The 13842-nt window shown below is 45.8% G+C and overlaps 1 protein-coding gene across 1 annotated transcript in view; it reads left to right on the plus strand.

Annotated features, from left to right (window-relative positions):
- Nucleotides 1-5136: 5136 nt before the first annotated feature.
- LOC119964167 (homeodomain-interacting protein kinase 4-like) overlaps nucleotides 5137-13842 on the plus strand; it is a 44399-nt gene continuing 35693 nt past the window's right edge. Inside the window, exons 1-2 of the mRNA XM_038793459.1 lie at nucleotides 5137-5686; nucleotides 12311-13080. Coding sequence (XP_038649387.1) covers nucleotides 5170-5686; nucleotides 12311-13080 — 1287 coding nt within the window. The 5' untranslated portion in view covers nucleotides 5137-5169. The remainder of the gene's footprint in view (nucleotides 5687-12310; nucleotides 13081-13842) is intronic.

The following is a 13842-nucleotide window of genomic DNA, read 5'->3' on the forward strand; positions in this document are numbered from 1 at the left end:
GCAGCTCGGAAGGAGTTACTCCAGTGCTGGTGTGCAGCGTGGCACGGTAATAAAACAGAAACCGGGCCGAATGGACATCAGGGGAACAGGAGGCCTGCTGCCACATGCTTATCTTGAAAGTCTGCACCGCCTGCTTGGCCTACCCATTGGACGTTGGGTGATAAGGTACAGTTCTCATGTGGAGGGCGCTGTTTGTGCAGAGAAAATCCTCAAACTCCGAGCTGGTAAATGCCTTGCCATTATCTGACACTAAAACCTCCGGGTATCTGTGGATGCGAAAGTCTGGCGGAGCTTCTTGATCGTGGCTTGCGACTTCGTTGTCGTCATGCGGTGGACACGAACCACTTCCAGCGGGCGTCCACTACCGGCAGAAACATGGAGCCTTAGAAAGGCAAAATCGACATCCCATGGGTGGTGGAGCGCCGCAAGCGGAAGCTTCTGGTGTTCTAGGCACTGCATGCATTGTCTTGTTAGAGCCTCGATGTCCGTGTCGATTCCTGGCTACCAGACATAACTACGGGCCAACATCTTAATTTTTGAAAGTCGTGGGTGGCCATTGTGAAGGCTCTGTGGAATGGTCCTACGGCCTCTTGCAAGTACGATCACGTATGAACCCCACAGCAGAATACTGTCCACTACGCTGAACTCAGTTACACTCGTAGTGAATGCCTTCAGGTTGTCCAGGAGTGCCTGATGTTCAACCCCATACAATGTGGCGGATTCAGGCCAACACCGGATCAGTCTGTGTCCACACTTTAATCTGAATTGACGCGACTGACAGTGATTCCATGAAGTGCAAAGCCGCGACTACTTTGTCCGATGCAGCGGGTGTCGGCGGTCTGGTCGGCATCAGGTACTAGCTGAGGGTGTCCACGTGTGGAATCTTTGCCCCGGGCCGGTGCTCCCTCCAGGATATATTCGTACCCTGCCAAAAGCAAAGCCGAGCGCTAGACCCTGGCGGAGGCCACGGGTGGACCTGCCCTGTCCTCCTTGAACAACTCCTGAAGGGGTTTGTGGTCCATGAGGAGCGTAAAAGGGTGACCGTACCCGTACTGTTGGAAACCCTTCACTGCCACTGCCAAACCTTCCTTTTCTAGCTCGGCATAGTTCCATTCTACCGCTGCCACGGTGCAGGAAACAAACACAATAGGCCGCAACGAGACATTGCAGGTTAGCAGGAGGGGCTTTGACGGGTCGTAGTCCATCAAAAGAATCGAGGGGGAGCGTTGTCACTTCACCCCGGCAAAAGCCACATGTTGCAGTGGGTCCCAAACCCATCGTTGGCCCTTTTTCAACAAGAAATGGTAACGGGGCCAACCTGATTACCAGATTCAGGAGTAACCTCCCATAATGATTGATCAGACCAAAAAGGAACAGGGTTCTGTCGGGTCCTTTGGTATTGGGGCCTGCCAAATCGCCAGCGCCTTGTCGTCGAAGAGATGTAACCTGTAGCTGTCCACTTTGTAGCCAAGGTAGACCACCTCTTGAGCGCGGAATATGCACTTTTCCCTGCGCAGCCTGACCCCTGCTGCCTCAAAACGCTGCAGTACATCCACGAGGTTTTTCTATGTGATCACAATCTGGCGACCAGTTATTAAAACATCATCTAGGTAAACCGCGACTTGTTATAACCCCAAATGTATGTTCTTCACAACCCGTTGTAATATTGCACAGGTGGATGACATTCCAAAGGGTAGCCTGGTATATTTACATAGGCCATAGTGCATATTCACCGTCAGGTATTTCCATTAAGTGGGCATGGCTCATATTGAGCTCAATAAAAGTACGTCCCCCGATGAGTTGTGCGTACAGGTTTTCAATCCTGGGCACCAGATAACAGTCCAGATGGGACATAAGGTATACCATCATTTTGTAGTCCCCGTGCAACCTGACGGTACCATCGGTTTTCATCCCAGGCACTATCAACGTCGCCCACTCAGCAAACTGTGCCGGGCGGATGATCTCTAACTGCTCTAATCGTCGAGCTCCACATCTAATTTCAGCTTCAAGTCATAGGTAATGAGGCCGGCATGAAAATAACATGGCTGGGCCTCAGGATTCATGTAAATCTTGGCGGCGGTCCCTCACATGGTCCCCAAACCTTCTTTAAAGTCAGCTGGAAATCTTGCCAATATCACACCTGGGCCATCAGTGTTCATCCGGCACACTTGCTGTCAATTGAACCTGAGGTTCTTTAGCCAATCTCATCCCAACAGGCTGGGTCCAGTCCCTCGGACTAACACCAATGGCAGATTTGCGGATTGTCCTCCTTACTCCATGAGGACCTCTGAGGTGCCCGCAATTTCCAACGGCTCACCCATATATGTTGCCAATTTTGCGCCCATGTCCCATCACTCGAAAGACCGGATGCCCGAACAGACCTGGCCGAATGTGCAGTTGCTCTCCACGGACGCAACCGCCCTGGTATCCAACTCCATGAGGATTAGGAAACCATTGGTTCTGATTGTGACTTGAGTTGGTGCTGTTCTTGGTGCAGCAATGCAATATAAGTGCCAGTGGTCGACGATGACATCGTCCATGAAGTAGGTCCGCCCCCAGGGGAGGTCATCATTGGCGTCGCGGTAGGTAGGTGGGCTTCCCCTCTGGCGCCGGTCCTTATGGCCCTTCCGGGCACTGGCGTGTTGACCCTGTGGGCTGGGGCCCTCCTGAGTGGGGTATATCTGGCGCCACTCCTCAGGAACTTGCCAACAAAGGTCTGGGTCCCGGGGAAAACGATCCCAGTGGTTGGTGTCCAGAACAGTTGCCCGGTGGTGTTCTGTTGTCTGCTTGGCACCCCAGGTTCAGGACAGCCATCCTGCACCGCTCCTGCACTCCTTCCTGGACAGGGTGATGTCAGTCCCGTTTTATAAATACAGCTGAGCCTTGCCCTGCAAATGCTCTTGGGTAGTCGTATCCCGGATGCCGCAGACCAACCAGTCCGTGAATGACTCCGATAGAATGGGCAAACTCGCAATTTTCAGTGAGCTTTTTCAAGCAAGCCAGGAACTCATAAGAACATAAGAAGTAGGAACAGGAGTAGGCCATCTGGCCCCTCGAGCCTGCTCCGCCATTCAATTAGATCATGGCTGATCTTTTGTGGACCCAGCTCCACTTTCCGGCCCGAACACCATAACCCTTAATCCCTTTATTCTTCAAAAAACTATCTATCTTTACCTTAAAAACATGTAATGAAGGAGCCTCAACTGCTTCACTGGGCAAGGAATTCCATAGATTCACAACCCTTTGGGTGAAGAAGTTCCTCCTAAACTCAGTCCTAAATCTACTTCCCCTTATTTTGAGGCTATGTCCCCTAGTTCTGCTGTCACCCGCCAGTGGAAACAACCTGCCCGCATCTATCCTATCTATTCCCTTCATAATTTTAAACGTTTCTATAAGATCCCCCCTCATCCTTCTAAATTCCAACGAGTACAGTCCCAGTCTACTCAACCTCTCCTCATAATCCAACTCCTTCAGCTCTGGGATTAACCTAGTGAATCTCCTCTGCACACCCTCCAGCACCAGTACATCCTTTCTCAAGTAAGGAGACCAAAACTGAACACAATACTCCAGATGTGGCCGCACTAACACCTTATACAATTGCAACATAACCTCCCTAGTCTTAAACTCCATCCCTCTAGCAATGAAGGACAAAATTCCATTTGCCTTCTTAATCACCTGTTGCACTTATAAACCAACCTTCTGTGACTCATGAACTAGCACACCCAAGTCTCTCTGAACAGCGGCATGCTTTAATATTTTATCGTTTAAATAATAATCCCGTTTGCTGTTATTCCTACCAAAATGGATAACCTCACATTTGTCAACATTGTATTCCATCTGCCAGACCCTAGCCATTCACTTAACCTATCCAAATCCCTCTGCAGACTTCCAGTATCCTCTGCACTTTTCGCTTTACCACTCATCTTAGTGTCATCTGCAAACTTGGACACATTGCCCTTGGTCCCCAACTCCAAATTATCTATGTAAATTGTGATTCGGTCACCGAATCCCCCTGGTTCTGGGTGACAGTGTGGAAACAAAAATATCTCACTGATGGGCGACAATGGATTAAAGTGGTTGCTCATCAATGAGACCAACTCTACGAATGAACGTGTCAGGCGAGTTTGGGTAATTCAAAATTTGATCATGTTGTATGTAGTGGCTCCACAGACTGTGAGGAGAGTCACCGCCTGTCTTTCATCGCCGACAATGCCGCTGAGACGAAAAAAATACTGCATCCTCTCAATATATTGGTTCCAATTGCCTGTCTCGGTGTCAAAAGCTTCTCACTTTCCAATAAATGCAATATATGTTGCCAGGTTGGAGGCCTCTTGAGGCTTGTTCGAAGTAGGCCGGGTCCTGAGGAAATGGCTCCAGTTTACCTCATCACTAGTGTAGGATCTAGGCAAGTGACCACGAGGAAGCAATGTTGGATAGGAACAAAAAAGGCTTTATTTTACTTACTCACTACACACTCTACCCCACAAAGTGTCTCCCGCTCTCTAACCCACTCTCCAGCAGGGATATTTATGTCCCAGGGCACCCTGGATTAAGGGTGTAGCCCCAGCCCCTCATCTAGGGAGATCATAGAGGAGCTGGTTCCTGACCTGGTTTGACACTGCATGGAATATAACTTCGGTGTGGTGTCAAGTCAGGTTCCAGTCCCTTGGGCGTTCTGAGCCCTCGTCAAATGTCTGTTGTTAATGAAAACGTTTATTCAGCCCAGCACTTGTAAATCCTCTCTCAGCGGTTTAACTTAGAACATAGAACAGTACAGCACAGAACAGGCCCTTCGGCCCTCGATGTTGTGCCGAACAATGATCACCCCACTTAAACCCACATAACCCGTATACCCGTAACCCAACAATCCCATTAACCTTACACTACGGGCAATTTAGCATGGCCAATCCACCTAACTTCCCCCTGAGTAAAACAAGAAAAGGCTCAAATCAGGCAGGATGGAAGGGCCACCACCTTGTTGGAGCTCGTACTGCAGCTGACACTCCGAGGTCAACAACATTCTTGTTGCCAGGTACATAGTCAGCAGCTGTCACAATGGGATGCCTCTTGCACCTTAGTGATGGTAACTGAGCTGGAATACGATGAAGGTTCTGTTGTTGGATACAGTGGAGCAGTGAAAAGGTTAGACTTTGGGTATCCTTGTGAAAAATGTCTGTAATGTACTCTGACACTGATGTCTATGATGTCATTGCCATTTTGGGAAAAGGAACATTTGGGGAAGTGACCAAATGTTGGAAAAGAGCCTCTGGTCACTTTGTGGCCATAAAGATAATCAGGAACTATACTTTCCGGAAAGGGGTCATCAAGTGTGAGTTAAAAATGCTCAGAATGTTGGGAAGTGTGGATTCAGACCGGTTCCATATTGTTCGTTTTTTTGAGTCCTTCAATGATGATACCAAGTTATGCCTGGTGTTCGAACTTCTGGAGCAAAGTTTATACGAGTATCAGAAGGACAACAGTTTTCTCCCTCTACCAATCAGGCACATTCGCTCGATCACTAAACAGCTTCTAATTGCTCTGCAGAAACTGAAGGAGCTCTCTATTGTTCACACAGACATCAAGCCCGAAAATATCATGCTTGTTGAACAGGCTCAATTTCCTTTCAAAGTCAAGGTGATTGATTTTGGTTCAGCCTGCATATTGTCAGAAATTCAGCAAATTAAAGGTATGTATCCGTTTTCATTCGTCCATTTATTATTATCGTCTAGGGGCGTACATGTACCTTGGTGGTTGGTGGATAATGAATGAATATTAGTTTGAGCAACGACTGGTAATAAAGTAATCTCGCTGTCAGTTTAAATAATCATTTATGGCCCTTTGACTTTGACAATTCTTAATTTAAAAAAATATTTAAATAGAAAATGCGAATGACATTGTTAGAGGAATAGGTTCGAGGAGGAGTTTTTTTTCTTTATTTGTTCACGGGATGTGGGCATCGCTGGCTGGGTCAGCATTTGTTGTCCATTCCTGAGGGGATTTAAGAGTCAACCACATTGCTGTGGGTCTGGAGTCACATGTAGGCCAGGCCAGGTAAGGATGACGGATTTCTTTCCCTGAAGGAAGAGATTTCCTTCTCTAAAGGTCATTGGTGAACCAGATTGTTTTTTTACAACAATGGACAATGGTTTCATGGTAAATTCTAGATTTTTTATTGAATTCAAATTCCACCATCTGCTCTGGCGGGATTCAAATTCAGGTCTCATGGATCATTAGTCCAGTGAAAGCACCACTACACCACTGCCTCCCCTACGTTAGCCCAGCTTGTTTTATGATCAAATACCACATCAAACCTTAAGGTCTCATTTTAATTTTTAAATCTTTACAATAATTTATTTAATAAAAGAATAACAAGCAGATAAGTTCCATTTGAGTTGAACCATATCCAATTCTGAGAGAGCTCGACATGCTTGATGATGAGAAGATGTTTTCTCTGCTGGGAAAGTCTAGATCTAGGGTTCACAGACTCAGGATAAGGAGCTATTTGGAGCTGAGACAGGGTTGTGAATCTTTGGAACTCTCTATCCCAGGAAGCAGTAGATGCTCAGCCGATTTGCATATTCAAGACTGAGGTCAAAAGATTTTTGGGCACAAAGAGAATCTCGGGATATGGGGAGTGAGTAGGGTTGAGGTAGATGGTCATCCATGATCCTATTAATCTTACAGAGGAGTATGGAGAGAGCATATGGTCTACTCCCACTCTACTTGCAGACATCTGATAAAGGTCTGCACAACAGACTTGTGAGCAAAGTTAGAGCTCATGGAATAAGAGGGACAGGAGGAACATGGATATGATATTAGCTGACCGACAGGAAACAGAGAGCAGTGAAAAATTGTTGTTTTTTTGGATCTGAGCAAGGTTAATCTTGAGATCAGTATTAGGCCCCTGCTTTTTTCGACCTATATTAGTGACCTAGGTTTTGGTGAACAGAGCACAATTTCAAAATTTGGGGATGACATGAAACTTGGAAACGGACTGTGAGGAGGGTCGCATTAAATTTCAAAAGAACAGTGACAGGTTGGTGGAATGGGCAGACAAGTGGCAGATGAAATTTAATGCAGAGAAATATGAAGTGATTCATTTTAGTAGAAAGAATGCAGTGAGGTAATATTAAATAATGGGTCCAATTCTAAAGCGGGGGCAGGAACAGAGTATGTGGGGGGGGGTACATGTGTATAAATCTTTGAAGGTGGTAGGACAAGTTGAGAGAGTTTTAAAAATAAAGCATAGGGATCCTGGGCTTGATAAATAGAGGCAAAGAATACAAAAACAAGGAAGTAATGATAGGCCGACATAAAACACTTGTTGAGCCTCAACTGGAATATTGTGTGCAGTTCTGGGTGCCACACTTCAGGAAGGATGTTGGAAGAATCTGAGAAGGTGAAGGAAAGGTTCACAAGAATGGTTCCAAAGATAAGGAACTTGAGTTACGTAGTTCGATTGGAGAGGTCAGGTCTGTTTTCCTTGGTTGAGAGGAGGTTTGGTAGAAGTGTTCAAAACCATGTGGAGTCTGGACAGAGTAGAAAGAGAGAAACTGTTCTCATTGCTGGAAGGGTCAAGAACCAGCAAACAATGGTTTAAGCTGTTTGGCAATAGAAGCAACGGCAACATCAGGAACAATTTGCAGCAAGGGGGTAAGGATCTGGAATGCACTCTCTGAGAATGTTGTGGAGGCAGATTCAATCGGGGCTTTCAAAATAGAATTGGATCATTATTTAAAAAGGAAAGATTTACAGGGGAAATGGTGAGGGAGTGGCACCAGGAGTTTGTAGAGAGCCGGTACAGACAGGATGGAACTAATTACCTCCTTCTTTGCTGTAACCATTCTATGACTCTATGATATTTTCATAGAATTCTTCCATTTAACTTAAATGAAAACATAATGGTTCCAATTGCTAAATTAATCCTGTGTCTCTTTTTACTCTGGTGGTAGTCTGCTCTAACCTAAACTAATTTAAACTGAAATGGTACAACTGCATTGTCCAGCAAATGAATATATACTGCCAGCTATGGAATTTTAATATGGGCAGCACAGTGGCACAGTGGTTAGCACTGCTGCCTCACGTGCTGAGGACCAGGGTTTGATCCCGGCCCTGGGTGGGGTCACTGTCCGTGTGGAGTTTGCACATTCACCCCATGTCTGCTTGGGTCTCATCCCCACAACCCAAAGATGTGCAGGTAGGTGGATTGGCCGTGCTAAATTGCCCCTTGATTGGAAAAAAAAAAGAATTTGGCACTTGCAATTTAAATAACATTCTCTTGGTGGAACAGAACTTGAGTATTGCTGAAAAGAGAGACGTGTTGTCATCTTGCATTCATTAGGGCAGATTCACATGAATACCACAAATCTTCATGTTCCCCTTGTGGCCCACAACTCATCTTAAGAGGCCAGTAAAACACGCACACCATGCAGTTACAAAATGAATAGTACATGGTAAAAATTCAATCGATTAGAACTTAGATATTTTTAAAAAAGTATATAAAGTGATTGTCCATCAATAAAGAGTGGCAGTTCAATTCAGATTTCTCGTGCTATTCTCTATTCTTTGAACAAATATATATTTTAATTCAAATTTAACATTTTAACAATTAAACATATCATTCACATAACATTTACAAAATACAACCAACCCAAAATGAAACAAAACCCCAAGACCCCCAATCCCAACCCTGCTCCCCAAAACGCAATACAAACAAACCACATCTCTTGTGAAACCCCCCCACTCACCCCTCATCTCAGAGTAAATTTTACCTTCTCCAAATACAAGAATTCCAAAGGTGCCCAGACATACAGGGCACAGGGTGGAGAAGCTGACCTCCACACCAACAGGACCCACCAGTGAACGAACAACGAGGCGAAGACGAAAACATCTGTCCCTGCTCCCATCTGTAACTCTGACAAGCTCGATATCCCGAATATGGCGCCCAGGAGACTGGGCTCTAAGGCCACATGCAGAATTGCCAACATGGTGCTGAAGAACGACCCCCAAAACCTTTCCAACTTTGGGCAGGACCAGACATGTGTACATGATTGGCTGGACCCCTCCCACACAGCTCACAAATATCCTCCATCCCCTCAAACAACTGGCTCATCCTCGACTTTGTCAGGTGCGCTCTGTGTCCCACCTTCAGTTGTTTCGGCCCCAGCCATGCATACGGGGTTGAGGCATTCATCCTCTGCAGCACCTCACACCACAACCCCTCCTCCACTGCCATTCCCAGCATCTCTTCCCACTTGGCCATAACCTCCTCCTGAGATGCCCTATCATCCTCCAAATTCCTCCCATAAATTGCCGAGATGACTCCCTCCCCCTCCCCCAACACCATCACCGACAACATCCCTCCAGCAACGAGGAGAGCGGTGCTACGGGAAAGTTCAGACAGATCTTCTTCACAAAATCCCGCAGCTGCATGTACCGGCCTCATTTCCAATTCTCTCTAGCTTTGACAAAGAGTCATCCAGACTCAAAACGTTAGCTCCCTTCTCTCCCTATAGATGCTGTCAGATCTGCTGAGATTTTCCAGTATTTTCTGAATTTGTTTCAAGTTCCAGCATCCGCAGTAATTTGCTTTTATCTTACGTACCTGAAACCCTCCTCTCGCAGCACCCCAAACTTCATCTCCAACTTCTCCAGACTTGAAAAGCCATCCTCACTCCTCACTTCTCCCATCCCCGAAACCTCGCATCAATCCTCCCACGCCGAATCAGCATCAACTTCGACTCCACCCTCCAACTTCAAGTGCTACCGAAACTGCTTCCATATTTTCAGCATGGCCACGACTACCGGACTACCCGAATACCTCCCCGGGGAAAACGGAACCAACACCATTGACAACACCCGCAACGCCGACCCCTTACAAAAACCTGCTTCCATCTTCACCCATAAAACCTCTGTCTGCGTACTCCAGCCCCGCACCTTCTCAGTGTTCGCCGCTCAGTAATAGTACTATTTTCTATTCAACTATCAGGATAAAATGTTACCACGATTAGCAAAACACAACTGGAGAACTAGACACAATCTCTCCCATTCAGAATAAATAATCTAATCCGCTGGAAACAGATATGCTATTTGTTCATCAATACAAATCCAGGTGCTGTTCATTTCTGACTTTATTTGCCAGTGTTTTGCACCCTGCCTCTCCCCTGCCCTTGATAATCACCTTGTTTGCCTCATGGTTTCACCAGTCTTGCTTATATTCTGACATGATAACTCCTTGTTCTAAACTTTCCAACCAAGAGGAAGGACCTTTTCAGTACCTACCCTGTCAGAATCTCTGAGAACTTTACACATTTGAATGAAACCACCTCTCATTCATCTAAACTCCAGAGTATAGGCCCACTTTACTTTATCTTTCCTCATAGGACAATCCTCGCATCCTGGGGATCAACCTAATGAACTTTCATTACAACCCCTCCAGGGAAAATATGCCCTTCCTTAGGCATGGTACCACAGGTGTAACCTCACTAAAGCAAGACCTCCTTACTCTTCTGCACCACCCAACTTGCATTAAAGACTAACATACCGTTTGTCTTCCTAATTGCTTGCTGTACTTGCATATTGACTGTCTGTAATTTGGGTACAAAGATACCCAACTCTCACTGAAGACCAACATTTCCTGGTCTCGCTACTTTAAAAAAAAATGTCTCCTTCTCTATTCTGTCATTTTTATTTCACGGAAAGGGTTATCAGGAGTTGCTCGACTTTCAATATCTGACCATTCAAATTTAGATAGACATCAACAAGCAGAGCCCCTCAGGTAGTAGCTCTTTAAGTTTGAATTAATCTTCCCGCCTCAGCTTATAACGAAGTATCTGTAAGTTTGGTACAGGAACTAGAACCGCCATCAACCTATAAACTGCTTATGTGCCGGAACTTATTTAAAGGAAAAATTTTGCACTAATCCAAAAGTAGATGCATTGCCTTAGGCAGAGCTTCTTTATCCCTGGTTATACGTTGTAACCACCTTTTAAAGCTAGCACTCAGGAAGACACTTTATATTTTCAACACAAAGCAATATAAAACTCAAGATGCATAATATCTCTGAGAGGTCTTGTGGCGCAGTGGGTAGTGACCCTGCCCCTCAGCCAGAAACTCTGGGTTCAAGTCCCACTCCAGGACTTGATTGACAAGGAACAAGGAAGGTGCATCCACAACATGACCAAACAGGTTCAGCATCAACTTGTAAATTCTTCCAACACACGTCATTGACAGGGGTTAAGAGCAGGGGAAGTTCCTGGTCAGCAATGAGCTGGAATGAAAATTGTAGAGGCTTCACCATCATTATCCGTTGTTCCAGACTACAATGGGCATGTAAATGCGGTAGCACAGTTGCTTCACAGTACCAGGATCCCAGATTCGATTCCTGGCTTGGGTCAGTCTGTGCCGAGTCTGCACGTTCTCCCTGTGTCTGTGTGGGTTTCCTCCGGGCGCTCCATTTTCCTCCCAAAAATCCCGAAAGATATGCTTGTTAAGTAATTTAGACATTATGAATTCTCCCTGTGTACCCAAACAGGTGCCAGAATGTGGCGACTCTTGGCTTTTCACAGTAACTTAATTGCAGTGTTAATGTAAGCCTACTTGTGGCAATAAAGATTATTATTATTAAATGTGTATGTTGCTGCCGCAGTCCTGGGGAGGTGGGGTGGTTGTGGGGGGGGGGGGGGGGGGGTCAGTTAGCTCATTTGGCTGGACGACTGGCATGAGTCAGATTGTTGCTAACAGCACGGGGTTTTATTTCCATTCCGAATGGGGTGGATTCGGGACCCGCCTCCTAGTGCTTCCTGTGGTGAAGTTTGTGGTGCTGTGGGTAATGTTGAGTCTATTAGCAGCAGGTAATGTAAGCAGCAGGCCACGTGTTTCCAAATTAATGAAATGACTTTCTTGTAGCAACTGTGAGGTCGTGGAGAAAATCATCACAGCTCTATTTGTAAGAAATGGGACTTTTCCCAATCTTATTCTTGAACGGGGCTTGGTTCTTTACAGTGCAGTTCACAGATTGACACCATCACTGGTGCAATTGCCGAGATGCTCTGACATTATCACTGGTACGATAGGCAAGACACTGACATTATCACTGTTGACCACTGGTCAAATATCCAAGATATTGAGTTACCCTCATTGATCCAAACAGCATCAGGCACTTTGACGCTGCCACAGATTGCTAGCACAATTTTCCAACAATTTAAAAAATATTCCTTGAACAATTGCAGATTTATTATTATAACATCTCCTCAAATTTCATTAATTCTTACATTTGTTCAAAGAAAGTATTTTTTTTTTATCTCCACAGGGCCTTACATCCAATCTAGATTTTACCGCTCACCTGAGATTCTGCTCGGATTACCCTTCTGTGAAAAGTTGGATATGTGGTCTCTCGGTTGTGTTATGGCAGAGCTTCACCTTGGTTGGCCCATCTATCCCGGTACCAATGAATATGACCAGATCAGGTACATTGTCGAAACGCAAGGGCTACCGAGCGACCACCTGTTGGAAGTCGCCAGTAAAACCCATCACTTCTTCAAAAAGGCCCGTCAACCCAATTCGACATACCAGTGGACGCTGAAAACAGTGGATGAGTATCAAGCAGAGACCATGGTGCAGCCATTGGAGACCAGGACGAAACCCATGCATTCACTTGACCAGCTTGTGACAATCAACAACAGCAAAACGATGTTCCCAGATAGGGAGCTCAAAGCTGAATTGTTTGACCAGCAGACAATGGTGTCACTCATAAAGAAAATTCTTACCTTTGATCCTGGGCAACGCCTTGCCCCAAATGTAGCCATAAAGCACCCATTTCTTACCATGCAGAAGCTCAAGTCAAAATACAAGCATACAAAATATTATGAGGCATCATCACAAGCCCTGGGTGCTGCTCTACGCTACGAGGAGAATGAAAAGGAAAAGCAGGTTGTGTGCTGCCAACAGTTCAAACAGAGTTGCTATTTCAGTAATGAGACATACGAACAGGTCCTATCACAGCAGAAGTCTCAAGCCACCAATAAACAAACAGATACTGAAAATGTGGACGGCGCAGCTAATAATGAGTTCGAAAAACAGGTTGGTTTGTAAACGTGCTGCATATTGGCAATTTAGGAAACAATTCTTCTTTCAGAAGTATAGGCGTAACATGTCACAGACTTTGTGAAATATCAGGTCAGCCTTTTGTAAGTATAACAGATGTTCGGGTGCCCTGCTAGCCCTGTGCTGATTGTGAACAGGACATCTGATGTGCACTTCCACTGTCCAGGCCTAGGAGCCCTTTGATTGTCGGCCCTGGGCCATTAGCTTGGCCTGGAGCAGGGTTGCTCTCTGGTTTGGCCTAGCGTCAGTGGAAGAGGTAGCAAATTTGAGTAGAGGCGCAGGCCTCGAATCTACAGCGGCAAGGCGGGCCTCCAAGAAGCAGCCAGACGACCGCTGCAGTGGAGACATGAGGAGAAACGTTTTCATAAAGCGAATGGTTAAGATCTGGCATGCACTGCCTGAGAGTGTAAGTGTGGAAGGTTCAATCGAGACATTATGGAGGAAAACCTATTATTATCTGAAAAGGAAGAATGTGCAGGGTTAAGGGAGAATGTAGAGAAGTGGCTTTAATTGAATTTCTTATTTGGAGAGCCTGCACAGAAACACTGGATCTATGATTTTAAATGACCTCCTGCTGTGCTGTCAGAGTTCTGGGATTCTGATCAACATGGCAGGAGATTAAATTCTGTGAAGCTTTACTTGCTTTTCAACCTTAGTTGTGGCTCAGGGACCCATGTGGATCTGTGGCTGACAGGCGTCCACATCTCCATGTCTTTCTGGGCCCCTTCATACAGGGGC

Source organism: Scyliorhinus canicula, chromosome 4 (assembly GCF_902713615.1).
Source record: "Scyliorhinus canicula chromosome 4, sScyCan1.1, whole genome shotgun sequence".
In the NCBI taxonomy this organism is placed as follows: Eukaryota; Metazoa; Chordata; class Chondrichthyes; order Carcharhiniformes; family Scyliorhinidae; genus Scyliorhinus; species Scyliorhinus canicula.